This window comes from Leuciscus leuciscus, assembly GCF_965113295.1.
Source record: "Leuciscus leuciscus genome assembly, chromosome: 24".
NCBI classification, from domain to species: Eukaryota; Metazoa; Chordata; class Actinopteri; order Cypriniformes; family Leuciscidae; genus Leuciscus; species Leuciscus leuciscus.
The window spans coordinates 6,461,339-6,487,660 of record NC_138723.1 but is presented as its reverse complement, the minus strand read 5'-3'; the positions used below and the strand labels follow the sequence as shown (position 1 = coordinate 6,487,660).

The following is a 26,322-nucleotide window of genomic DNA, read 5'->3' as shown; positions in this document are numbered from 1 at the left end:
AAAATTATATGTGATTTTAAGTGATACATTTTGCCAAGAAGGGTAAAGTTAAGTTTAGAATCTGCCATCGACATATGTTTTCCAGAATTCTACGGTAAGCCAGTTGGAACTTAAGTCATTCTGCAAACCTTTTTTTTTTTTTTTTTTTCAAGAATACAATCTTGAGAGCAAACCACAGTAAAGCAATAGAGCTATTAATCCACAAATAAACTGCAAATCAAATACCAGTTTTTTATTTGGTTTCTCGCATGATAAATATTGTAATTACATTTATGTGAAAACTATTTTACATTATATTTACACTACAACCACAAACATTAAAGCCATGTTTGAAATGGCCAACATGCACTTTTGAACATCTCACAATCCCGGTTTCTGTCCTGAAGACTCCAGTTTCCATCTTATTTTCCATTTCTCTTTGTACCCTGAGACTTCATGTGGAAAACAGTTTTCCATTACCAAGACTTCGTTTATACAGTTGTCTCGGTTTTGACCGGCATCATTTTTTTCAAGCACTGCAACAAAAGATTCCGTTCCGTTGTATACCTGTATGATAAAAAACACACGTAAGCTTATCAGGCAACACTAAAGTCATTGGCAAAAACACATTTTGTTTTTCTTACTTTGCAATTATTCTTTGTTCTTCTTGATGCTCTTGCTCTTCCAGCTTCTGCAGAATTACTCTCAAAATGGGCATCTCTAAATTGAGGTACTGAGCGACCTGTTAAAGCAGTGGAAACAGGACATTAGTTTAACTTTATTTGAGTATGAAATACAAATTGCTGTAATGTCTGGAGAGCTAGTCTTACGTCAAGGCTGACTTCCTGTTCGTCTGCATCCATGAGGAACATTTTCATAATGCTGTTTGATGGTCCCTGTAGAACACGTTCCCACAGTGGCAAGTCTGAACTTCTCAACCTTCGTTTCTCTAACAACAATGGATTTAACATTTAGAAATGTGATTCTGTGAATGTCAGCTAAGTCTAAACTCTAGGACAGAGAATCTTGGAACAAATGTTGGATGAATGATGGCGTAATTCGTATCAAATATGGATAAAAAATTTGTGTGGGGGTGGGGGTGGGGTGGGGGGTAAATATAATATAGTTATAAAATAAACTACTCCCACAATTAGAACTAAATTAAGATTTAAAACTATTTTGTTCCTTGTGAATTGTTTTTATTTTTTTAAATGTTTTGGAATAAATTGAAGGTGAAAACATAAAACTGAATTAATAATTCTACATTACCTCCACTTTGATGAATGCAGTAGAGAGCAAATTCATTTGGACTGTTTTCTACCTGCATTAAAAGAAGGTTATCTGTGAATTTGTCTATCAAAATTAAGGGTGGAAATCATGAGTCAAGTACAACAAAATGACTGAAATTACTCAGCAAAATGTTAAGGGGGTTATGTATTGAATTGCCAATAGTAATAATAATACTTACTTTAAATTTCTGAAGCAGCTGTGTAATGACTTCTTGTGTTGTCATCTTGCTGGTAATGTGCACATTTGTGGTTGCTCCATATGATGGCGTGAAAATAGATGTCTGCGTAAACAAAATAAACCAGAATGCTATAAAAAGGCTCACAAAACAAGTACAATCTTCCCCTGTACATAAGGGTGAATTAATAATGACTTCATTAATGGGGGAACTTTTCATTTAAATAGTTGGTCTGCTCTCAAGACCCTTCCAATTTACTCTCTCTCTTTTTTTCTATTCTTTTTTTTTCTTTTTTTTTGTTGATTCGGTAATTTAACTGGGTTTATTTTTTACTACAATAAAATTAATTTGTTATTCGTTGTTGTTATTAGGGGCCAAGCACCGAAGGTGCGGAGGCACCTATTGTTATCGTTAGTGTTCTTATTATTATTAGGGGCCAAGCACCGAAGGTGCGGAGGCACCTATTGTGTTTGTTCCGGTTCTTATTATTATTCTTCCTTCTTCCGACTGGGAGTCTATGGCAGCCCATAGAACCGATTGCGGGAAAGTTGTTTTGGTTTGACATTCTGATAGAGGACAGTCCCAACATTAAATACACCAATTTTGGTGTTTCTAAGTCATTCCCTCTAGCGCCACCACCTGTCCAAAGTTTCACTCATATTTTGCTAATAACTTTTGAACCGTAAGGCCAATCAACAAAATTCTTTTCGTCATTTTCCGTCATTAAAATATGGCCGCCATTTTGAATTTTTCAAAAAACCTGCTTTTTCGAACTCGTCCTAGATGGTTTGTCCGATTTGCACGAAAATTGAACCAGATCATCTTCAGGCAGTGGTGACAAAAAGTTATTAAAATCTAGTTGATTCGCTTAACCGTTACCGATAAACCCACAAACAAATTTTACGTAGCGCTTGCAAAAACAGTCGTAAGGCTGTATCTCCGCAAAGCTTTATCGTATTAAGACCAATCTTGGTACAAGTCATCACAAGCATGACCTGAGGCAACATGCTGCGTTTCGGCGCAGCGCCACCTACTGGTCTGGAGATATGAAAAATGGCTATTTTTACTTATAACTTCTGAACATTTTGTCCAAAAATCATAAAATTGTTCTCGTTAGATTCAGGGCGACATGCCGAGTCGACTGATATCCAATTTTGCCATATCGGCCATTTTGACTGTCGGCCATTTTGAATTATGTGCTAAAATGCTGTATTTTAAGAACGCATGAACGGATTGTTACGAAACTTGGTATGGGTCATCAGCACAATGTCCTGAATGAGCTTGAGAAGTTTCGAAACAGCGCTACCTAATGGTGATTTTTTTTTTTCAAATGCTTATGACTTTGGGTGTGGTCGACTTATTTTCACGAGACTCATCTCTTTAGACTCCTGAATCCTTGCCGAGTCCAACAATACCAAACATGCTAGGTTTCGCCTTACGGTTTGTGTAGCGTTGTGATTTAGCGCTTAAAAAACTTTTGGCTATATCTTTGAAACCGCTAGTCCGATCGAGACGAAACCACCGTCAGAAGTTTGGAAACATAGGTCGATAGCTATACGCCAATGCAAACATATTGATAGTAAGGGGTAGTAAAATCCAATCAAAGTCATGTGTCAGTAATTTTTTTACGTGTTTTTTTTCCAAATAAATGTCTATAACTCCGAAGCGAATTGAGATATTTTCACCAAAATTGACACACATATGTATGGGCTCACTCTGAGGACACATAAAAAATGGTGGGACTGAGCCTCTTGGTGGCGCTATAATAGAACAATTTCCATTGACTTCAATACAGTTTTGTGACATAAAATGCTATACTAAACAAATGCATTGGTGTAATATTACGAAACTCAGAATGTGCCTTCAGCATCATCCCCTGAAGGTACCCAAAATATTTCGAGACAGCGCCACCTTTTGGTCAAAAGTTATAACAAAATTTCCAAAAAGGCTAATAACTTTTGAATAAATCTGCCTATTGAAATTCCACTGGTATTAATAGATTCCTTGGGTCAAGCCGAGAACATAGATACCAAGTTTACCTTATTTGGCCAAACTTCCTGTCCGCCATCTTGATTTTCATTTAAAACCTACTTTTTCGAACTCCTCCTAGACCGTTTGTCCGATTTTCACCAAAATCGAATCGTATCATCTCCAGACTGTGGCGACTAAAAGTTATGGATTTCGTGTTGATAGACCAAACCGTTTTCGTATAGCGCAGCAGCAAAGTTGAGGAATGATGCTAAAAGCACTATTCAGGCTTTATCTCTGCAATGCCTTGACATATTGACACCAAACTTTGTGTCTGTCATTGTCACTTCACTCTGACCATATCACATCAGTTTTGTAACTGCGCCACCTATTGGTCAAAAGTGATAATGCATTAAATCATATTTTTATTTACTGTTTCTATGATTTTTCAGGCATTTTGCCTAAAATCCTCTTTAATGTCTTTAATTGCTCATTGTTGCAGTTGGTCTGACACTTTCAGACATGTTGGCATGTCTTGTCATCTGATTGTGCTTGGCCCCGATAATTGCTGCTTGCAGCTTTATTTAGAGGCCAAGCACCGAAGGTGCGGAGGCACCTATTGTATTTGTTCCGGTTTTGAATAAATCTGCCTATTGAAATGCCACTGGTCTTAATAGATTCCCTGGGTCACGCTGAGAACATAGATACCAAGTTTGCCATATTTGGCCGAACTTCCTGTCCGCCATCTTGACTTTCAGTCAAAACCTACTTTTTTTAACTCCTCCTAGACCGTTTGTCCGATTTTCACCAAAATCGAATCGTATCATCTCCAGACTGTGCCAAAAAAAAGTTATGGAATTCGTGTTGATTCGTCAAACCGTTCTCAAATACCGCGCAAACAAATTTTACGTTGTGCTACAGCTACAGATTTAGTGCAAAATTACTAAATCACCCGTAACTCCTGATCCCTGGCTCAAGGCCGTCTTCAATTTCGATTTCGGCCAGAAAAGTTTTCTGCTATGTCGAATTTTGTCCGAAACCTACTTTTGCGAACTAGTCCTAGGTTTTTCAGCAGATCGGAACCAAACCAGTCTAGGACATTTCTCTGGACTCTCTCGATCAATAGTTATCGAAAAAAAGTTGAATTTTTGCATTTGGTTGGCTATAACAGGGTCATTTGGAAAATAGGCGTGGCAAAATAAAGTCGAAAGCCTATAAATCCTAAACAAAAACTCAGAACATCACGAAAATCGCTGAGCATATGTGTCATGACATGGTGAAGAAGCGTGCCGAGTTTCATGCAGATCGGACCATACGTACGAGTTTTCGAACTCCTCCTAGGCCGTTGCTCCGATTTTCACGAAAATTGAACCAGATCATCTACAGACCATGCCGACAAAAAGTTATGGAATTCAAGTTGTTTCGCTTAACAATTTTCGAAAAAACCCACGAACAAATTTTACGTAGCGCTTGCAAACAGACGTAAGGCTGTATCTCCGCAACGCTTTATTGGATTCAGACCAAACTTGGTACATGTCATCCCAACCATGACCTGAGGCAACATGCAGCGATTCGGCGCAGCGCCACCTAGTGGTCCAGAGATATGAAAAATAGCTATTTTTGCTTATAACTTCTGAATAGTTTGCCCCAAAAATCATAAAATTGGTCTCGTTAGATTCAGGCCAACATGCTGAGTCGACTGATCGGCCATTTTGTCTGTCGGCCATTTTGAATTTTGTGCTAAAATGCTGTATTTTAAGAATGAATGAACAGATTGTTACGAAACTTGGTATGGGTCACCAGCACAATATCCTGAAGGAGCGTGAGAAGTTTCGAAACAGCGCCACCTAGTGGTGATTTTTTTTTTCAAATGCTTATAACTTTGTGTGTGGTCGACTTATTTTCACGAGACTCATCTATTAGACTACTGAAACCTTGCCGAGTCCTACGATACCAAACATGCTAGGTTTCGCCTTACGGTTTGTGTAGCGTTGTGATTTAGCGCTTAAAAAACATTTGGCTTTATCTTCGAAACCGCTTGTCCGATCGAGACGAAACCACCGTCAGAAGTTTGGAAACATAGGTCAATAATCAAGCGCCAATGCTCAAATGTGAAAATATTGATAGTAAGGGGTAGTAAAATTCAATCAAAGTCATGTGTCAGTAATTTTTTACGTGTTTTTTCATATAAACTCTGAAGTGAATTGAGATATTTTCACCAAAATTGACACACATATGTATGGGCTCACTCTAAGGACACATAAAAAAAATTGTGGGACTGAGCCTCTTGGTGGCGCTATAATAGAACAAAACATGAAATTCCCATTGACTTCAATACAGTTTTGTGAATTAAAATGCTATACTAAACAAATGCATTGGTGTAATATTACGAAACTCAGAATGTGCCAACAACACCATCCCCTGAAGGTACTCAAAATATTTTGAAACAGCGCCACCTAGTGGTCAAAAGTTATAACAAAATTTCCAAAAAGGCTGATAACTTTTGAATATATCTGGCTATTGAAATGCCACTGGTCTTAATAGATTCCTTGGGTCAAGCCGAGAACATAGATACCAAGTTTTCCTTATTTGGCCGAACTTCCTGTCCGCCATCTTGATTTTCATTCAAAACCTACTTTTTCAAACTCCTCCTACACCGTTTGTCCGATTTTCACCAAAATCAAATCGTATCATCTCCAGACCGTGCCGACTAAAAGTTATGGATTTCGTGTCGATTGACGAAACCGTTTTCATATAGCGCAGCAGCAAAGTTGAGGCATGATGCTAAAAGCACTATTCAGGCTTTATCTCTGCAATGCCTTGACATATTGACACCAAACTTTATGTGTCATTGTTACTTCACTCTGACCACATCACATCAGTTTTGTAACTGCGCCACCTATTGGTCGAAAGTGATAATCCATTAAATCATATTTTTAATTATTGTTTCTATGATTGTTCAGGCATTTTGCCTAAAATCCTCTTTAATGTTTTTAATTGCTCATTCTTGCTGTTGGTCTGACACTTTCAGACATGTTGGCATGTCTTGTCGTCTTATTCTGCTTGGCCCCAGTAATGGCTGCTTGCAGCTATATTTCAATTTGTTATTAGCACATTAAAGGTGCATTCAGTAGTTAATGCTACTTTAAAAAAAAAAGAAAGAAAAAAAAAGATTTGCATTAAGAAATATTAAGCTTAGCGTCATTTCTGGGAGGTCACGTTAGTCAAGCTCACAGCTGACTCTCAGCTGATCCACGTTTACCTATAGGAATATGACACCTATCACTGTATACATAAGCTCATTCAGTATTATCAGCAGCTATCGCGTTTCTCTGGAGCTCATTACCCTCCTCCATCCCTCCCCAGCTTCTCCTCTCGTCAGTCAGTATGGCATTCTGATTCCCCTTGAATCAGAATAAATTCTCGAATTATGTTGTACTATAAAATCTTGAACTAATGATATCTGTAATACATTCATGTTGGTTCTGTTCTGTTTACCCCAAGGGGGGTTATTGCTGCTCTCCCCGTTCTTGTCCATGCTAAGCTGCTAGGCTGAGTTCTTGCCCAGGACAGAACCATACCGCCAATCCTAATTGTATGCTAATTGTCAATCGTATTTAGTGGTCCTGACTCCTGACAGAAAAATAGTTTCATAGAGTCATCTGAATGGAATAAATTAAATGAGATGCAGGGAACACAGGAACACGCGTCACGCATTCCGTGTCTACATGGCAGGATTCCATGTAGGCTCATTCATTACATCAGTGGGCGTCTCACGATTCACGAACTCCACCCTCACGGGCGGGATAGGGCGCGTGCGGCACCAGGACGCGTCACGCATTCCGTGTCTACATGGCAGGATTCTCCTCATTCCCAGGATCATTCTCTCAGAGATCACGCAGCCGAAGCCATGGATGTCTGCTTTCTTCTCCTTGTGTCTTTTCTCTCTGTGTTTCACTCCAGCATTGCTGACCAGCCTTTGGAGGAACCAATCATTGTAGCAAGTAAGCTCATATTGTTCTTATTACATTGGATTATTTACACAATTTCAAATGTTGAACGTGTTTTTTTGTTTGTTTTTTTCGTGTGCATTAAATGTGAATATTTTAAATATCATAATTTGAACTGTCATAGCAAATAGGATATCTAGGCTATAGCTACTTTTTATAGGCTAGGCTACTGTGTAACTATTATTGAGAGATTAGCCTACATCGCAGCAAGATGTAAACTTGTAATTATGAGTGGAAAAAAGTCAGAATTGCGTGATAAAAAGTCTCAATTTCGATTATGGTACTTCACAGAATACATTTCCTATCTAAAAAAAAAGGTATCATAATTGCAACATGGATTAACAAAAAAACAATCTTTGTTGGTGAAATGTATATAATTTGACGTAAAGTGAACAATGCAATGCAAATACATTTCTTCAAAACCAAGTGCTGTCATTAATATTCCCTCTCCGTGTCCCACAGCAAATGTGGAGCTTCTCGGTGGCTGGAACGACGCCAACCCAGAGCGTAAAGATGTTCAAGAAGCTGCTAAAGTAGCTGTAGAGGCATTCAACATGAAGTCCAAAGCAAATAAATACTTCAAACTTATCAAAATCACATCGGCTCGCACTCAGGTAAAGATTTCATATGTTTATACTGTTCATGTGTATATTATGAGTTGTAATCAGCATTGAATAACAGTGAGTGAACGTTTTTGTGCAGGTAACAAATATGATAAACTACGAAATAGAGGCCACTATTGGAAAGACAAAATGCCGCAAATCAGATGATGCAAATATTGAGGCTTGTGGAATGGCAAACGAGGTAATTTCTTTCCTTTTTTTTTTCATGTTTTTTCCATATATACTTCCTTTTTTGTTGATTGTTGCCAGTGTAACAAAAATGTACGTTAGCCTACTGTACTTGTCTTATTTTTTTTTTTTTTTTTTAGCAAATGGCATGCAAGTTTGAGGTAACCCTTAACCACATGACTAATGACCACGATGTGCAGAAGATAATCTGCAGAAAATCCTCTTGAATTTCACATGGACACCAAGTTGCCACAGTTTTTTTTTTTTTTTTTTTTTTTTTTTTCTGATATATAGCTTATGTAGAATGGAGAACTTTTGTAAAAACTTATAATGTGGATTAAAAAAAAAACTCCCTTTGAAAGGAATTTTATATTTTGTAAGTACCTAAAAACTTATATGTGGTGAGAATTTTATAGCAAAGTGAGATCAGTATTTATATATAAACTATTCGAAAGCAAATTATGTAATGACAAAATTATATGTGATTTTAAGTGATACATTTTGCCCAGAAGGGTAAAGTTAAGTTTAGAATCTGCCATCGACAGATGTTTTCCAGAATTCTACAGTAAGCCAGTTGGAGCCAAGCCAAGTCATTTTGCAAACCTTTTTTTTTTTGTTCTTTTTTTTTTTTTTTTTTTTTTTGATTCGGTCATTTAACTGGGTTTATTTTTTACTACAATAAAATTAAATTGTTATTCATTGTTGTTATTCAATTTGTTATTAGCACATTAAAGGTGCATTCAGTAGTTAATGCTACTTTTAAAAAAAAAGAAAGAAAAAAAAGATCTGCATTAAGAAATATTAAGCTTAGCGTCATTTCTGGGAGGTCACGTTAGTCAAGCTCACAGCTGACTCTCAGCTGATCCACGTTTACCTATAGGAATATGACACCTATCACTGTATACATAAGCTCCTTCAGTATTATCAGCAGCTATAGCGTTTCTCTGGAGCTCATTACCCTCCTCCATCCCTCCCCAGCTCCTTCTCTCATCAGTCAGTATGGCATGATTCCCCTTGAATCAGAATAAATTCTCGAATTATGTTGTACTATAAAATCTTGAACTAATGATATCTGGAATACATTCATGTTGGTTCTGTTCTGTTTACCCCAAGGGGGGTTATTGCTGCTCTCCCCGTTCTTATCCATGCTAGGCTAGGCTGCTAGGCTGAGTTCTTGCCCAGGACAGAACCATACCGCCAATCCTAATTGTATGCTAATTGTCAATCGTATTTAGTGGTCCTGACTCCTGACAGAAAAATAGTTTCATAGAATCATCTGAATGGAATAAATCAAATGAGATGCAGGGAACACTACAAAATCTTATATTAAATTTCTCAGAATTGTGAAATATAAACTCATATACAGTATGTTTGAAAATCACCCTTGTTCCTACGTCACAAATAACATTGTAACCAGTCACGTCAATGTGGATGTGAAACAGGTGCCGTGCGCCATCAGGTTTCTATGTCTTCAGAGACTGCATTGTGTGTGTGTGTGTGTGTGTGTGTGTGTGTGTGTGTGTGTGTGTGTGTGTGTGCTACACTCTCTGTCTATCCACTTTGTTAGGAGTTAGAGTTCCAGCTGTCAGTGTGCAGAAATTTCTCAAGAGTGAAAAAAATTGGCCGATTCGTGCCTGCTTGTTAAGGGCCCATCCCAGAGTACGAGACGCATGATTTTTGCTTTGAGTATTTGGGGGAAGGGTATGCTCCCCTTGCATTTGAGCATGGCGAGTGTGAGCACTGTGAATTGCTCACTGTTAAAGGGATACTCCACTTTAAAATGAAAATTCATTCATCATATACTCACCCTCATGTTGTTTCAATCCTTTATGAATTTCTTTCCTCTGCTGAACAGAAAGGAAGATATTTAGAAGAATGTCAGTAACCAGACAGTTTCTGGTCTCATTGACTTCCATAGTATATATTTTTTTCCTACTGTGGAAGTCAATGAGACCAGAAACTGTCTGGTTACTGACATTCTTCTAAATATCTTCCTTTCTGTTCAGCAACAGACAGAAATTCATAAAGGATTGAAACAACATGAGGGTGAGTATATGATGACAGAATTTTCATTTTAAAGTGGAGTATCCCTTTAAAGTGCTTCGTACTCATCTCACATATTTTCAAGGGCAAGCTCCTACATTGAGATCGTGAAATGCTGCGACAACACAGGAAGTTCCTGAGGTCTGCTTTCAGGGGCAAAGCTTACAAATATCGGGTTCTTCCATTCGGCCTAGCCTTGTCACCCTGCACATACACAAAATGCATAGATGCAGTTCATGCTCTGCTGCGATTCGACATTTGAATGTCGTCCTCACTCATCTGGTTTATCTGGGGTTATGACTCAACGTCAAGAAATGCATTCTCTCTCCTGCCCAGAGGACAACGTACTGGGACTCGGTCGCCATGCGGGCACAACTGTATCTGTAACTGTAACTGTGGAAATTACTCTGCATCACTTTCAAAGATTTGTAGGTCTTGGCAGCTGCATCCATTGTGATAGCTATTGGCCTTTTGCACATAAGACTGTTTCAGTTGTGGCTCAAAGCCAGGGGATTTCATTCAAGGGCGGATCCTCAAAGGCAAATAAGGTTTATGCGCCGCGGGCATCGTCACCTGTTTCTATGTGGCTCAGATCCCAGTACCTATCCCTGGTTCCTACTCTTGATGCGTGTTGTAATCGCAAGATGCTAATGACAGATGCATCCAGTACGGGCTGGGGAGCGGTCTTAGATGGCCGTCCAGCCCGAGGGATCTGGAGTGGCTATCTCGATTGGCACATCAGTTGTCTCAAATTGATGGCTGTATTTCTGGCCCTGAAGGACTTCCTCCAGCAGTTAAGGGTCTACAATATCCTAGTGCAGGTGCTCAACACTACGGTAGTCTACTTAAACTGCGTCCACTCCCTCTGAACAGGCTAGCCCCGCAGGTTCTGCTTTGGGGAGGAGTTTCTGTCCTTCAGGGTGATTTACATTTCTGGACATTTGAATGTGGGAGCAGATTTATTATCTAGACAGACTGTGACAAACGGAGAATGGAAACTTTATATAGTGCTTTTTACAATATATAGATTGTTTCAAAGCAGCTTTACAGTGATAACAGGAAAATAAAGCAACAAAGTTTGTTTCAGCTATACAGCAGATCTAGAAGAAAGTATTTTGATAGTCCATCTTAAGTTCATTGTGATGGTAGTGATGGTTCGTTTTTGTTCTAAAAAAGTTATTAATTTAGTTCATTTATCTACACAACCGCTTTGGAGAAAACATTGATTTTACCCCGACACAAACACAAACTCCACCCCAAGATAGTCTAACAGATATGGGAAAGACTCTACGAAGCAGAAGTGGACCTCTTCACCTCTCAAGAGACAGTGCAATGTCCCCTTTACTTCTCTCAGAGCCCCCCAGCCCCCCTGGGTCTGGATGCAATGGCGTATACATGGCCCTGAATGTGCCTGCATTTCCACCGTTCGCTATCCTGGCCAAGGTGTGTCAAAAATACACTTTCATACTTCTTTGGCAAGGGGCGCACCCTTGCCACAGGCTGGTCCTCTCCGCACTCATTCATCAGATTTTATAGCTTGGATGCTCATGCTCCTTGAGTCGACATCCCAAGCTTCCTTGGCGTATTTGCCACACACTCACAACTGGTCAAACAAAAATGTTTTCCCATAGTGCTATGAGCGCAGCATCTCATTCCCGCTTTTTCAGGGAACAGGGTTACAGTCAAGTAACCTGAGACATTACCTTGGTATATTTTTCTGTTGATATGAAAAATCAGGTACATTTAGCAATATAGTGGGTGAATTATGTATATGATGTATTTTACAATGTTATGATAAACGAAATGCCTTTCTCCACTGATGTTCTAAGCGTTTCTAAGGATATGATTTTTAGAAGGAAGCTGTCTGAAATGGTTTGTGTAACATTATCAATACATTATTAGATGTTTGATAACGTAGTCAAGCAAAAGGCTAATCATATTCATTACTGTGATGTGCCCGATGCTGTATACATAAAACACATTACCATTCTGATGCATTGTATACGAGCCTGTAATTCACTCTTACACTACTTCTTCTGAATCAGTTTCTGGTTCAAACAAACATGGCTGATTTAAACCAGTATTTCCACTTGCCATTGTGCAGCTTTTTCTACAGTTAAGTTGACCAAGTGAATGAGGTATTCTGAGCTTGTGTGATTGCATGGAGGCGGGGCTAATTTGCATATTCACGAGTCCACATATACTAAATGAAGCATTCAATGTTAATGTTGATACAAGACCTTATTTCACCCATGTTGAAAGGCAAGACGGTGAAACAACGTTGCAATGTCAACACTGATTCAACCTCAGTGCCTGATGTTTTCACCTGGCTTTAATGAGATTTCCTCAATAAATGGGCAAGAATAAACCTGGTGTCCTCATGATTCCTTTTCTTTCCGAAAGCAAATCACTTGAATACGATGAGTTCAAAATCGCAATTTCAGAAGTGGGAAGTAGGACATTTCTGATAACACGTGAAGGCAGCACGATTTACATAAAACTCGACAATCATGGTGAAATACGTTGATAGATGCTAGTACAAGTACAAATTTAAAGTTACAAAGTTCACAAAACATGTTCCCCTTTGGACTTTTACAGATGTATGTATAAAGGATGTGTATTTCAAAAGTTAAACTATATAAAATACCTATCAAAGCAATATAATACTAACAATATTATTGATCATTTACATCTGGCTTCAATGTTGGTCATGGTAGATAAGGTACAGACCTTGTAGTTGTAGAAGTGTCCATTGATGGAGAAGCGATTATTTCTGTTCCTCTGACTTTCTACCATCTTCTTACTTTTCACCCTCATTTTCACCAGCGAGGCATCACTCATGGTACGGGTCAGATATGAACTTTCTTCACTGATAGGCACAGTCCGGGAAGACCCTAAAGTCTTGCTCTCGTATTGGATGTAGCCTTAAAGAGAGATTTAGTTCATTAAAGGAGTAATGCCATTTTTAATGCAGAAATCAAACTGCATGATATTAAGTAATTATACTGTTTTTCTTTATATGTTTCATAGTGCTAATTCCACTGTTATCGAATAGAGCGCAACAGTCAGGTTCCCGAAGTAAAAACTCCATTCGTTTTCTCCATAGAAAAAAGCAATATGCGGAAAAAGACCTTGTTAGCTCCGCCCACTCCCATGAAGCACTGCAAATGGCTTAATCGAATCGATCTCCACTCGCTCTCAAAATACTTAAATATTTGTATTTAAGCATATTTTGCAATAATCTTAAAATATATTGTTTCAACATTTGTGATTGAGTAATTTTATATTTCTCCATCGTTTTTAATTAAATGATGCTGTTTGCAATGCTTCATGGGATTGTAGTTCTTTCTCTCACTAAAGCCGTAAAGTTCACAGTCTTGTACCTTTGTATTTTTGTTCGCATTTCAAATACTGCTTCAAATCAAAGTTTGTAGCCAGTTGTGATTCACTTCGTAGCTGATTGTCTTGGTTCATGGCTTACAACTCTTTAACGAAAACTTTAAAATCTCTATGGAGAAAAAATGTATGGAAAAAATACACCTCTGAAAAAGGGTTCGGGCGCTAATGCACTCTATACTGACTGTACTTGTAATACAAGTATAAGAAATGTAACCTTGATTAGGAGTTTCAGGTTTCGTGGATTCAGCTTCCTCCAGTTCATCAATACGAAGATCATCAAATTCTCCCCATCGTGTCATACCTCTAATGGAACATAACATTTTATTCAATCACAAACATATACTCTAATGAGAAAGCATAAAAAAAAAAAAAAATTTTTTTTTAAAAAAATCTTTAACAATGATTTCTAGGTCATTTTGTCATGTTCAGACTGTACAAATGGCTTAATCTAATCTAAGACAGAACGTTTGTTTTGTGTCCACTGGCTTCCTGTTATAATCTTGCCTCACCCATTTTATTCAGACTTAAATGTTCTAGCCTTAGCTTCCCACTGTAGATATACTCATTGTTTAGTTAGTTCTGTTCTGTTCTGTTCAAAATTGGACAACAAGATTGTGGCGTGAAACTGTGAATTCTGATTAAATTATAATTGAACTTAATTCATGTAATAATTATTTAACGACTTGCTTTTTAAAAGCAAACAACTCTTGTTTGATAAAAAGAAAAACTGACAAGAGTTTATTTTCATCATGTAATTTTCATGCAAAAGTGATAATTCTGTCATAATTTACTCACTCTCAAGTTGTTCCAAACCTGTATGAATTATTTCTTCTGCTGAAAATAGATATTTTGAAGAATGTTGGTAACCAGGCAGTTCATGGACCCCATTGTAGTATTTTTTATTTTATTTTTCTACTATGGAAGTCAATGGGGTCCATCAGTGGGGTCTAGTTACCAGAATTCTTTAAAATATCTAATAATAAAATATCTAACAGAAAAAAGAAACTCGTACAGGTTTGGAACAACTTGACGGTGAGTAAATTATGACAGAAATACAAATTTTGGGTGAACTATCCCTTAATGATTTTAAATTATTATGTAGGCTACTTATTTATATTCAATATACTAGTAGTAATGTTTTAGCTGATATTTTAAAGTTTATAGTCATTCTCTTTCTGGAAATAAACCAAACAATATTGATGACTCATCAAATGCTTATCCAAATGTTGTTCAATCAAATGATATCTAGTATGAGAATGTCCCTCCTCTAATTCCACATACAAGATGCAAATCATGTTTATGATGTAATCCAAATGCAAACTAAAACTAAAGACTAGAGATTATGTCTTCGATATGTCCCACTCCATCTTTGTTTCAGTAGAAAATACATCAATACAGCATCACTTGGTTTCATGGGGTCTTTAAAGTCACCATGAACTCAAAATTGACAATTATTTTTTTTTAATGAAATATTACAGTATTTAGTATAAATCATTTTAAATTCATGTGCCTCATAGTTTTTAATCAAAATCTCTTCCCTTCCCTCTTGCAGCATCTCTTCTCTGATGATGTGTTTACTGGCGTGAGGGCGGAGCAACCTGTCACTCACATGAGATCCACCAATAGCAAACCACAACCATCCAATCAATTCCCCACGGACAAAATCAAGCTTTTCTTGTCTGAGAATCAGTTTCACTCGGATATACGGCACATTAGAGAAGAAGAGACTATTGCAAAGTTCTGTTTCATGCCAAATTTAAACTCTGGCCCCATAGAGATCCATTGTACAGTACAGGAACGAGTCAACTTTACATGCCACTGATATTATCAATAAGAGTTAAGGCTTCATTGAACCTGAAATATTCCTTTAAATAGACCAGAACATCTTATTTATTAAAAAAAATATTTTTTACAGCTTTTCCCTTTAACTGAAAAGGGAAACACACCACTGTTTTTTACACATAAATAATGGAATGTAATTTAAAAAAAAGAATACAAACCTTTTATTTCCGAGTGGACTCAAGGGGTCTGGTGACTTGACTGACGACTCATTTGTAAATATCGGTTTCTCATCTTGTATTTGTAACTGAATGGGTTTCTTCACACCCCAGGAAATGCCAAGGATGCCTTCGAATGTCACCTTCCCTTCATTCTATAAAAGCAGACGTGACACGGTTATTACTGATCTGCTATACTGTTCTGTCCCAGCAGAGGGCAGGACAATACTGTTTATGGCAAATTATGATTATAGGCCCAAAGTCCACACACAGGTGCATAACCACATGGTGCAATCAAATACCCTCTAGAATGGTCAAACTTGTCTCACATGTATTAACTGAGCTTTAGTAATATAATGAATGCATTATCTACATAAAGATACAAGTATGATGTTTTACCTCATAGACAGTGAGCTGCAGGTGTGTTGTGTCTTTAAGAAAGCAGTTGTAGGTGTTGAGTAAAGAGGAAAACTGAGCCCTTTGAATCCAGAAAAAAGAAAATCAGCAAGAAATTAAGAAAGATACTTATTTCGATAGTCCACTTTAGACATTAATAGGTTCACTACATGTCAACCTATTCTACTAACCCAAACCTGAAACACCTAACCCTAACAGTCTACTAATACTCTAATGAGAGTTAGTTGACATGTAGTTGCAAAGTTACTTATAGTTAGTAGAATGTCTAAAGTGGACCATCAAAATTAAAGTGTAACCAATAATAATAATAAACTTGAATGATGAAAACATGAGCAAAACAAAGATATATATGTGTGTATGACTACCCACCTGGAGCACGATTTTCCGGCACCAATCAGAACAACAGAGTTTGACTGACCTGCATTCATTTCAACACACAAACCCGATCTACAAAGAAAGTACATTTTTTTAAGCACCATTCAAATATTCTAATGACACACTCAAGCCATGAAGACTTTCAAGTCAAGACTGCTGTATCCCTCTCAAGATATTTATTCAGATGAGTTCCAACTGTGTTCAAACACGTCTTTTGTCAGCATTATTAGTCTCTGGTATTTGAGTGAAGGCAGCTGACGCGTCCACGCTAATGTGCTATTAGCAATCAGACCCTTTCAAAACGCAGTGCTTTAAAAGCACTAAAGCCTGAGGCCATTGGAGGAAAAAATAGACTGGCGGTCTTGTGTGTTTAGGATTGTTTGAGTTGTACTTTCACATTGCTTGCTCAGTCCGACCAGGAACATTGAGTGAATTTGTGCGTTAGAGGGAGTGGTGTGGTTTTTCAAGTTAGAGCACGCTCTACAAACCACAGATACAAATGCAAACAGCTTTGACTAACAAAAGATCTGTGCATCTGTATGTAAATACGGCTGTCAGCAGTGCTTTGCCAATGCAATCAAACAAACAATGGCTTGAAGCAACTTTGAAATTTAAAGCCGCAGTGTGTGTTTAATTCAATTCAGGACTCATTTTATAAAGATTTGAAGTCCCTTGTGTATATTCATAACATTAGCATGTTCTCAGTTGAATTTCTTACTTCCTTAGCAGGCAATTTCATAACACATATAGGCTACTTTCTTATAAGTCACTTTTGCATGAAGGCAACTGCCAGCAACATATATAAAAGCATACTTCTCATAAACAAACTTGATTTAACTCGGTAACACTATTTTACAGTACTTGTTTCACATGTTACATGTAGTTACTGTAGTAATAACTATAAATAAAGCATTATTACATGCAAGTAACCCTAAACCAACCCCTATTCCTAACCCTATGGTAGGTACATATCATTTATATTACTCAGTACTTAATTACACTGTAACACGGACACCTTAAAATAGAGTGTAACCGTAACTCTTTAAACACAATACTGTAGTGGCACATGAACACTCTCACAGTTCACTCACCTGCCGTCTGCTTATATCCAGTGTCAGTGGACTTTACCAAGGAAGGGGTCACATATCTCTTCCCAAACGGCCACGGCTATAGCAGTGTCACAGCCCGGGACAGAATGAAGAACTACAGTCCCTGTCAGGTGTTTTCCTGGAGGTTATGACAATGTTGTGCTGTAACTTGATCCAACTCACCTCTTCTAAGGACTTTCTGGGAATGCCTGTCAATGCAGTGAATGCGTGAACACACCCATAGGTATGAATCCCATAGGTTTGAATTTGTCGGCGGAACAGGAAGTTTTTGATTTATTAGTGACGCAGTGGCCTTAGATGTCAATAGTGGGATGTTTCTTTGTTCTAATTTCATTTACCTTAAAGATTTGTGTGCAGGGTGTGAGATTTATGGGAAATTAATTTAATGAAGAGGTCTGGAAATATATTGAACACTTTATTTTTATAAATTTGTTTTTGATTAATAGAATGGATGGATTAATAGAATCTTTAAAAAAAAAAATCACAAAGCTACATATTTGATAGGGTTATCATAATCATAATAGTAACATTTCCTCAGTCAATAATAATACTAGAGAACTATATTTGTAAAACACTATACCGTTCTAAAGTTTCTTTAATGTTTTTGAAAGATGTTTCTTATGCTTATTAAGGCATCATTTATTTGATCAAAAACAGTAATATTGTGAAATAGTAATATTTAAATATTTGTTTTCTATTTGAATAGATTTTTTTATTATTCATGTAGAGCAAAAACAGCAACATAAAAAAAATTATAAAAAAATTGAATAAAAGTTATGCAGGGAGATTATAAAATAATTAGAAATAATAATAGAAAAGTAAAATTAAATAACTTCAATTAAGGTCATACTTTTAATTGGTAACACTTTAGAATAAATTTTGTTAACAAAGAATATGCAATATATTTTTTATATAATGTTTTAAAATGTTCATAGTTATGTTAGTTCACAGTACATTAACTAATGTTAACAGATACAACCTTTGATTTTAAAATGCATTAGTAAATGTTGAGATTAACATTAACTAAGATGAATAAATGCAGTAGAAGTACAGTTCATTATTAGTTCATGTTAACAAATGAAACCTTATTGTACAATGTTACAATTTTATTAGATTTGAGCTATGGTTTTAAATAGTAAATATAACTTCAAATCATATCTTTCAAGTCATGATATAATACAACCCAATGATATCTTGTATTTTATGCTAACTTCCATGCAATCTTTACATTTAAATTAATCTTGACATACAATTTCTTTTGCCCATTTGTAAAACTTAATAACCACCCTCTTACAAGTGTGTGTGTGTGTGTGTGTGTGTGTGTGTGTGTGTGTGTGTGTGTGTGTGTGTGTGTGTGTGTGTGTGTGTGTGTGTTTGCAGCTAAAGTGTTAAGTTCTGATGTATAAAACAATTAGACACTCCCAAAAGCTGCAATATTCAGAAAGAATGACAAAACACAAGTGCACTTTGACCCTCAACCTTTGTCCAGCCTTTTAAAGACCCATCAATAACTCCACACTATTTCAAAATATTGCGCAGAGGTTCGCAATATACCATGTTTTGAAATCTCTTTTTCACATACTCACTATGATTTTGCTTTAGCTATGCATTTTAATAATTAGAAAGTTGCTACATTACATCACATTTAAACTGCAGTTGCTACACACACACACACACACACACACACACACACACACACACACACACACACACACACACACACACACACACACACACACACACACACACACACACACACACACACACACACACACACACACACACACACACACACACACAAGCTGCTTAAATTTACAAAGTAAAAACAGCTGTTCAACTGGTTGAACTTCATATTAGCCCACATTACAGATTGGGATCCCTTTTGAAATCTATGAGTTTGCTAAATAGGAATGTGCCGTTACTGAAATCTATTCTCTAACTGTACAAGAGATGGCAGTATAACTTAAGTGACACAAAGACCTACAAGGAAACTATAAGGCACTGTGTTGGAGTTTTTGTATTTACGTACTATTTTCAGCCTTTCAGTGATTTACAGCTGGATAGATAGATAGATAGATAGATAGATAGATAGATAGATAGATAGATAGATAGATAGATAGATAGATAGATAGATAGATAGATAGATATATAGATAGATATATAGATAGATAGATAGATAGATAGATAGGCCTGTGTGGATTTGGACCTTTTGAAAGGTACGTTTGGAGTCAGACTGCGGTCTAGTTCTGTCTCACTCATATTGTATTGCAGAATGCTTGTTGCGTGATCATTGTAATGTCTCAATGTCTGCCAAAACTCTGGGTGACTGTTAGGGTTACGAAAGGAACATCTGAGGAATCGCAGCTGTCTTCAGCCTCCAAATGATGTTAACTTTGCTGTTACAATAGACTCCATTTCATGAACCCCCAGTACATACACTACTGTTCCAAAGATTGGGCTCATAAAGCTTTTTCTTAAATTAATACTTTTATTAAACAAAGATGCAACTGATCAAAAATGATTTCCACTAAAATATGAAGCAGCTCAACTGTTTTCAACATCATTCATTTCTTGATTTATGGATCATGTGACACTGAAGACTGGAGTAATGATTCTGAAAATTCAAAGCTGAGTTTTGTTTCATCACAGGAATAAATTACATTTTAAAATATATTACAATATAAAACTGTTTGTTTACATAGTATTTTTCACAGTATTACTGTATTTGTGATCAAACAAATGCAGAAATAGTGCAAATTCTTCCTTTTTAATTTTATGTATTTCTGTTTGATTGTTTAACATTTTGTAGAATCCTAAGAATTTTTTTTATTTCTGAGTTTACTTGAAAAAATCTCAAATGTTCAGACTTTTGAAGTCTGAGACAACACTGATATCAACATTGACAACACTTGTATATTCACTGCCCGAAAAATAAAATAAATAAAAAAGTCGCTGTCTGGATTCGATCAGTTCATTATTGCAGTGATTACTATGTTTCTAGCATGTTATGTGTTTGGCAACAGTTCTTCTAACCCTAATTGATGGAGTGTGTAGCATGAAGACACATCATGGTCTTATTCCATGATGACAATATCAAGATTCATCAGGCTTAAACTGAGAAAGAATGGTTTGGAGGGAGCATGAAGAATCATTTTCACACATGAATCGGCACCTCTGAGTCATCACCTCTCACAGTTTAAAATCTTTAGGATGTGCTGGAGGAGACTTTACAGAGTGCTGGACTCTTGCACTGTCAATACAAGATCTTGACCAATAATGTATACACCTCTTGATATAAATAAATGTTGTGATATTATTTTCATCAAGAGTGCTGCTTGTTGGCTGCACATCCATTCTCCTGTTCCACCAAATCCCAAAGCTGCTCTATTGGATTGAGATCTGTGGAGTCAGTTTCAGTATATTATTGTCATGTTCAAGAAACCAGTTTAAGATGATTTGAGCTTTGTGACAATGGGCCCTATTTTAACGATCTGAAACGCAAGTGTCAAGCGCAAAGCGCAAGTAACTTTGTGGGCGGGTCTCGGCGCTGTTGCTATTTTCCCGGCGGGATAAATGACTCTTGTGCCAGGCGCAAATCTAAAATGGGTTGGTCTGAAGTAGCTTCATTATTCATAGGTGTGGTTTGGGCGTAACGTGAAATAAACCAATCAGAGCGTCATCTCACATTCCCTTTAAGAGCAGACAAGCTTTTTCCATAGCGGATTGCTATTGTAACGGCGGATTTGCCAGACGCGCCAGGAGCGGTTCACAGCCGAGGAGAGCAACGCTCTCGTCACGGCCGTAAAAGAGAGAAGTTACATTGAAATGGAGAAACCCACCCAAATTAACTTCGGTTAAACAGGCGTATGATAATTTGGGTAAATGTGTAAGATAGATGTATGCTTTTATAATAAATTGTCTATCTATCTATCTATCTATCTATCTATCTATCTATCTATCTATCTATCTATCTATCTATCTATCTATCTATCTATCTATCTATCTATCTATCTATCTATCTATCTATCTATCTATCTATCTGTCTTAATGATTTGCAAAAATGAAAACTGCTGCTTCTGTGTAGATGAGAGAATCAAAGTGTATGCGCGTTGTGCACACACTACATTGATTATGGCCAAGCATGCGCCCTTAAAATAGCATATGAATAACATGCGCAACGCGCCACTGACTTTAAACTATTTTTTTCTGGTTAGTGGCGCAATTGTTTTCTAAACCTGCAAAATAGCATGAAGGAACGTTTGCGCCGGAACACGCCTCCTCTTTGCGCTGAACCGCCCCCGGGAGCGCAAGTGTATTTCCTAACTTACCGACGTGCTTCTGTGGAGGGAAAAGTCCGCTTTGCGCGGGTGCAAAATAGGAATGATACATGCGTCGGTGTACAAAGTCACTTGCGCTGTGTGCAAGATAAGGCCCAGGGTGTGTTATCCTGCTGAAAGTAGTGGTCATAAAGGGATGCACACGGTCAGCAACAATACTCAGGACGGCTGTGGTGCTTAAACAATGCTCAATTGGTACTAAGGGGCCCAAAGTGTGCCAAGAAAAAAAAAACCCACATCATTACACCACCAGTAGCCTGAATCCCTGATACAAGGCAGGATGGATCCATGCTTTCATGTTGTTTACATTAGATTATGCCCCTATCTACTTTCAGAGATTGTTGTGTGTTCAGAGATGCTCTTCTGCAGACCTCGGTTGTAACGAGTTATGCTAACATTTAATCCTTTAGCAGACACTTTTATCCAAAGCGACTTACAAATGAGGAGAACAATAGAAGCAAACAGACCAGCAAGAGGACAAGTGCTTTAACAAGTCTCAGTTAGTCTAACACAGTTGTTACGATTCTTCTCAAAGATCGCAACAAAGTAAGGGAGATGCCACACAACCGCTACGTAAACAAATAGATTTATTTAAATAAAGTAATAAACATGAAATGTCAAGAGATCAGTATAAGTGTTAGTCAGTGTGTCAGTATGTAACTGTAAGTAGCAAGCTCAAGTGATATCAGTTCAACCAAACATAACGAGAAGTCCAAATCAAAATATTGTCATCAGGGAAGTATATCACATCAGATCTCCGAAGCGGTTGTGATCTCCCATAGCCCACACCTCCTGTCAGCTCTCCGGAAGCCTCCAGAGCCGCAACAACACCAGCGAGCCATCGACTACCTCTCTGTTTGACCCAGTGTCTTTTAAAGTACCCTGATCTGGTTCAGGTGTAAAGCCACGCCCTCCAGCAATCAGCCTGTAACTCAGGGACAACACACAAGCACTCACTACACAACCACTCATTGAGCCGTCACACACCCCCCTTTAAAAGATCCGATATCTTATAAGGATCCTCAAAACCTCTCAAAAAGAAAGTAAATAAAAATAATTTAACAAATCATACTTTCCTTTCAAAAGCTCTCTTTATGAAATCCGATTCCCGTATAACAAGTGTTTTTCACAGTCACCTCCATTCTCCTAGACTACTCAATTTATCCCCAGCAATCTGGATCCTGAAAGCATATTAAGGCAACAAACAGACAGCACAGAAAAATAGTAACAACTGTCCAAACACTTACAGTACACTACTCGATCTAGTCAGGAACACGAGATAACGCATCTACCACTACGTTATCAGTTCCCTTGATGTGTTTTACAGTTAAACTGTAAGGCTGCAAAAAGAGAATCCAGCGCATTAACCGCTGACTCTGAGACTGTAGAGGACTTATTGATAGGAACCCAGTAAAAACGCTGACGAATAGGTCGCGCATCTCCCACATCCACATCATGCTGGATCAGATCCGTACGGGTGGACACATCTGCAAACAAACTAAGAAAATCAAACAACAACTCTATCAATTCTGACCTTTTTAACTCTGACAAATGTGAAAACAAAACATCTAGATTCTGAAGGGTCTCTGAATTCTTTAACCGTGGAAGCAAGACACAGTCTCCAGGTACAATCACATCCTCCCCTCCTTCTACAGAAAAAGGTTGAGAATTATCCAGAGGGACAGCAGCAACAGTAACAGCTGGCTCAACCAGTTGAGTGTCAGAATTACGAGAATGATAAGGCTTAAGTAAATTTACGTGAAAACACTGTTTAGCCTTTCGCCGATTTGGAGTTGCAATTTGATAATTTTGGTCAGTAATTTTTCGAAGAACAGTATACGGACCAGTAAACCGTGCGCAAAAAGGAGAGCCAGATGAAGGTAACAAAACCAACACCTGATCACCTGGTATAAAAACACGGCATTCGGTATGTTTGTCAAAGTGTTTCTTCATCTTATCTTGTGCTCCGACAAGATTTTTCTGAGCACTCATTCCAGCTAAAAATAAACATCTACGGAAACCATCTACATATTCCAACAAATTTTGAGGAGGATCCTTTTCACCCAATCCCTCCCTCAAAACAGAAAGAGGACCACGTACACTGTGACCAAACACAAGATCATTCGGGCTAAAACCCAAACTCTCTTGTTGTACCTCTCTAGCTGCAAGTAACAACCAGGGTAAACCCTCCTCCCAGTCGCGGTTCAACTCCACACAGTAAGCACGTAATAACGCTTTCAATGTTTGGTGAAACCGTTCGAGCGCACCTTGACTTTGGGCGTGATATGGGCTTGATTGATTGTGCTTGACCTTAATCACTCTCAAAATCTCAGCAAACATACGTGAAGTGAAATTAGACCCTTTATCGCTCTGAATAATCTTCGGTATCCCAAAAATAGAGATAGAGAATTGGGTTAAATAGAGAATTGGGTTAAAGCTTTCACAACTGCTTTAGTTGTAATTCTTCTGATCGGATAAGCTGCCGGGTATCGAGTTGCCTGACACATCACAGTCAGCAAATATACATTACCTGATTTAGATTTAGGTAATGGACCCACGCAGTCAATTATTAGATGCTCAAAGGGTTTACTTGTAACCGTAATCGGACACAGAGGCACTGGTCTCAAAGATTGATTCGGTTTCCCTGTTAACTGACAGGTATGGCACGTTTTAATAAAGGCCGAAATATCCTTTTTCAAACATGGCCAATAAAACTGTCTCAAAACTCTGTTATACGTTTTATTTACTCCGAAATGACCAGCAACTTCACCATGCGAAATTCGCATTACCACCTCTCGAAATTGCTTAGGCACCACTACTTGAATTACAGATTCCTCCAACAAACCTTTCTTACAGGGAATAAATTTCCTTAAGAGTATCTCATCCTGGATAAAATATCCACTGGCAGCACTTCTTACCTCCTGTGACGGAATAACATTCTCAAACAGTTGTTGTAACCCAGGATCATTCTGTTGTGCAGTCATCAACTCCCTATGAGTAATAGGAAAAAGAGTAGACAAACCAGGCACAACACAGTTAAACACTTCTTTTTCTTCACAAGATGCCTCACGACTCCTCGAACGAGTTAATGCACATGTTACAAATACCTCAGGGAATTCTTGCTTTAGTACATCAGACTTTTCAATCAATGGAGTGGACACTACCACAGGTGGTGGAATTACCTCTCGCCATACCCTATCTCCAGCAAAATTATTCCCCAGTATTACCATGACACCCTCCACTGGCAATGATGGACACACTCCCAGGGTTACTTCTCCACAGACCAACTCCGAAGTCAAATTTATCCTGTGCAAAGGGACAGAAAGAGTTTGTAATCCAATTCCCCTGATTAAAACATTCTTCCCTTCACTTGATGCATCAGAAAAAGGCAGGACCGATTCAAGAATAAAGGATTCTGAAGCTCCGGTATCTCTCAAAATCTTAACTTGAACTTTTTTATCAGAATTAATCAAAGAAACAAAACCCTCCGTAATGAATGGTGCAAAGTGTTTTGTGTTGTCACTCTTTGACTCAGACACTGCATTACCTACTTCCATCGAAGCACTACCCGCAAAATCATTAAATCCTGTAGTCTCCGTCATCAATACAGGACTAACATTTGCATTCGTCTTATTCTTTGGACTAAATTTCAACTTTGAGGCCAAAATAGGACACTTATTTTTCCAATGACCAACATTGAAACAGTAATTGCATACCAAGTCTCGGTCACTCCTCCCACGACCCTTTTTCTCAAAATTTGAAACATAGGTTTGTTCAAATCTCTTTGATGCCACCCTATTTTCACTAAAGTTACCATACTGACGCCCTGGTCGATCCTCTTGATACACATTTTTATGCGTCAATATGTAATCATCTGCCAAGACTGCAGCTTCACTCGCGTCATTTGGCTTCTTTTCGTTTATATATGTAGCAATGTAGTCAGGTACAATGTTCTTAAATTGTTCTAAAATAACAAAGTTACGCAACTTCTCGAAATTATCAACATCGGAAGCAATACACCAATGATCAAAATGTGAAACAAGTTCTCTTACCACCTTAGAATGTGTTTGGCGGTCACCTTTTCTCCAATTCCTAAAACGCTGGCGGTATGCCTCAGGAACTAACTCATAAGCTTTTAGGATAGTCACTTTTACCTTATCATAGTTTCTTCTGTCCTCCAACGTAAGCGCTGCGTATGCACATAGCAAGGTTTATTTTTATTTTTTATCATAAAAACAAAACAAATAGAATAGTATAGAATAGAATAGAAAAGGTAAGTGCTAGTATTAATTGGTCAGGTGCTGACGAAAAAGATGTGTCTTTAGACATTTTTTGAAAATGGCTAAAGACTCAGCTGCTCGAATTGAGATAGGCAGGTCTTTCTACCAGCTGGGAACAGTCCAGGAAAAGGTCTGTGAGAGTGATTTTGTGC

General features: G+C 37.7%; 2 protein-coding genes across 2 annotated transcripts; one reads left to right on the top strand and one right to left on the bottom strand.

Moving 5' to 3' along the window:
* Positions 1-217: 217 nt before the first annotated feature.
* Positions 218-17,781, bottom strand: rassf6 (Ras association domain family member 6). Its single transcript, XM_082157696.1, has 11 exons — positions 17,536-17,781; positions 16,439-16,516; positions 16,052-16,130; positions 15,656-15,807; positions 13,870-13,958; positions 12,987-13,180; positions 1,448-1,549; positions 1,249-1,300; positions 810-928; positions 624-721; positions 218-546 (listed from the first exon to the last, which is right to left on the bottom strand). The coding sequence occupies exons 2-11, from the start codon at positions 16,495-16,497 to the stop codon at positions 471-473; spliced, it is 1,020 nt and encodes a 339-aa protein (XP_082013822.1). The 5' UTR covers positions 16,498-16,516; positions 17,536-17,781; the 3' UTR covers positions 218-470.
* LOC309489135 (cystatin-SN-like) lies at positions 1,557-12,980 on the top strand. The gene is made up of 4 exons (XM_082157714.1): positions 1,557-7,416; positions 7,885-8,036; positions 8,125-8,226; positions 8,354-12,980. The coding sequence occupies exons 1-4, from the start codon at positions 7,098-7,100 to the stop codon at positions 8,438-8,440; spliced, it is 660 nt and encodes a 219-aa protein (XP_082013840.1). The 5' UTR covers positions 1,557-7,097; the 3' UTR covers positions 8,441-12,980.
* Positions 17,782-26,322: the final 8,541 nt, after the last annotated feature.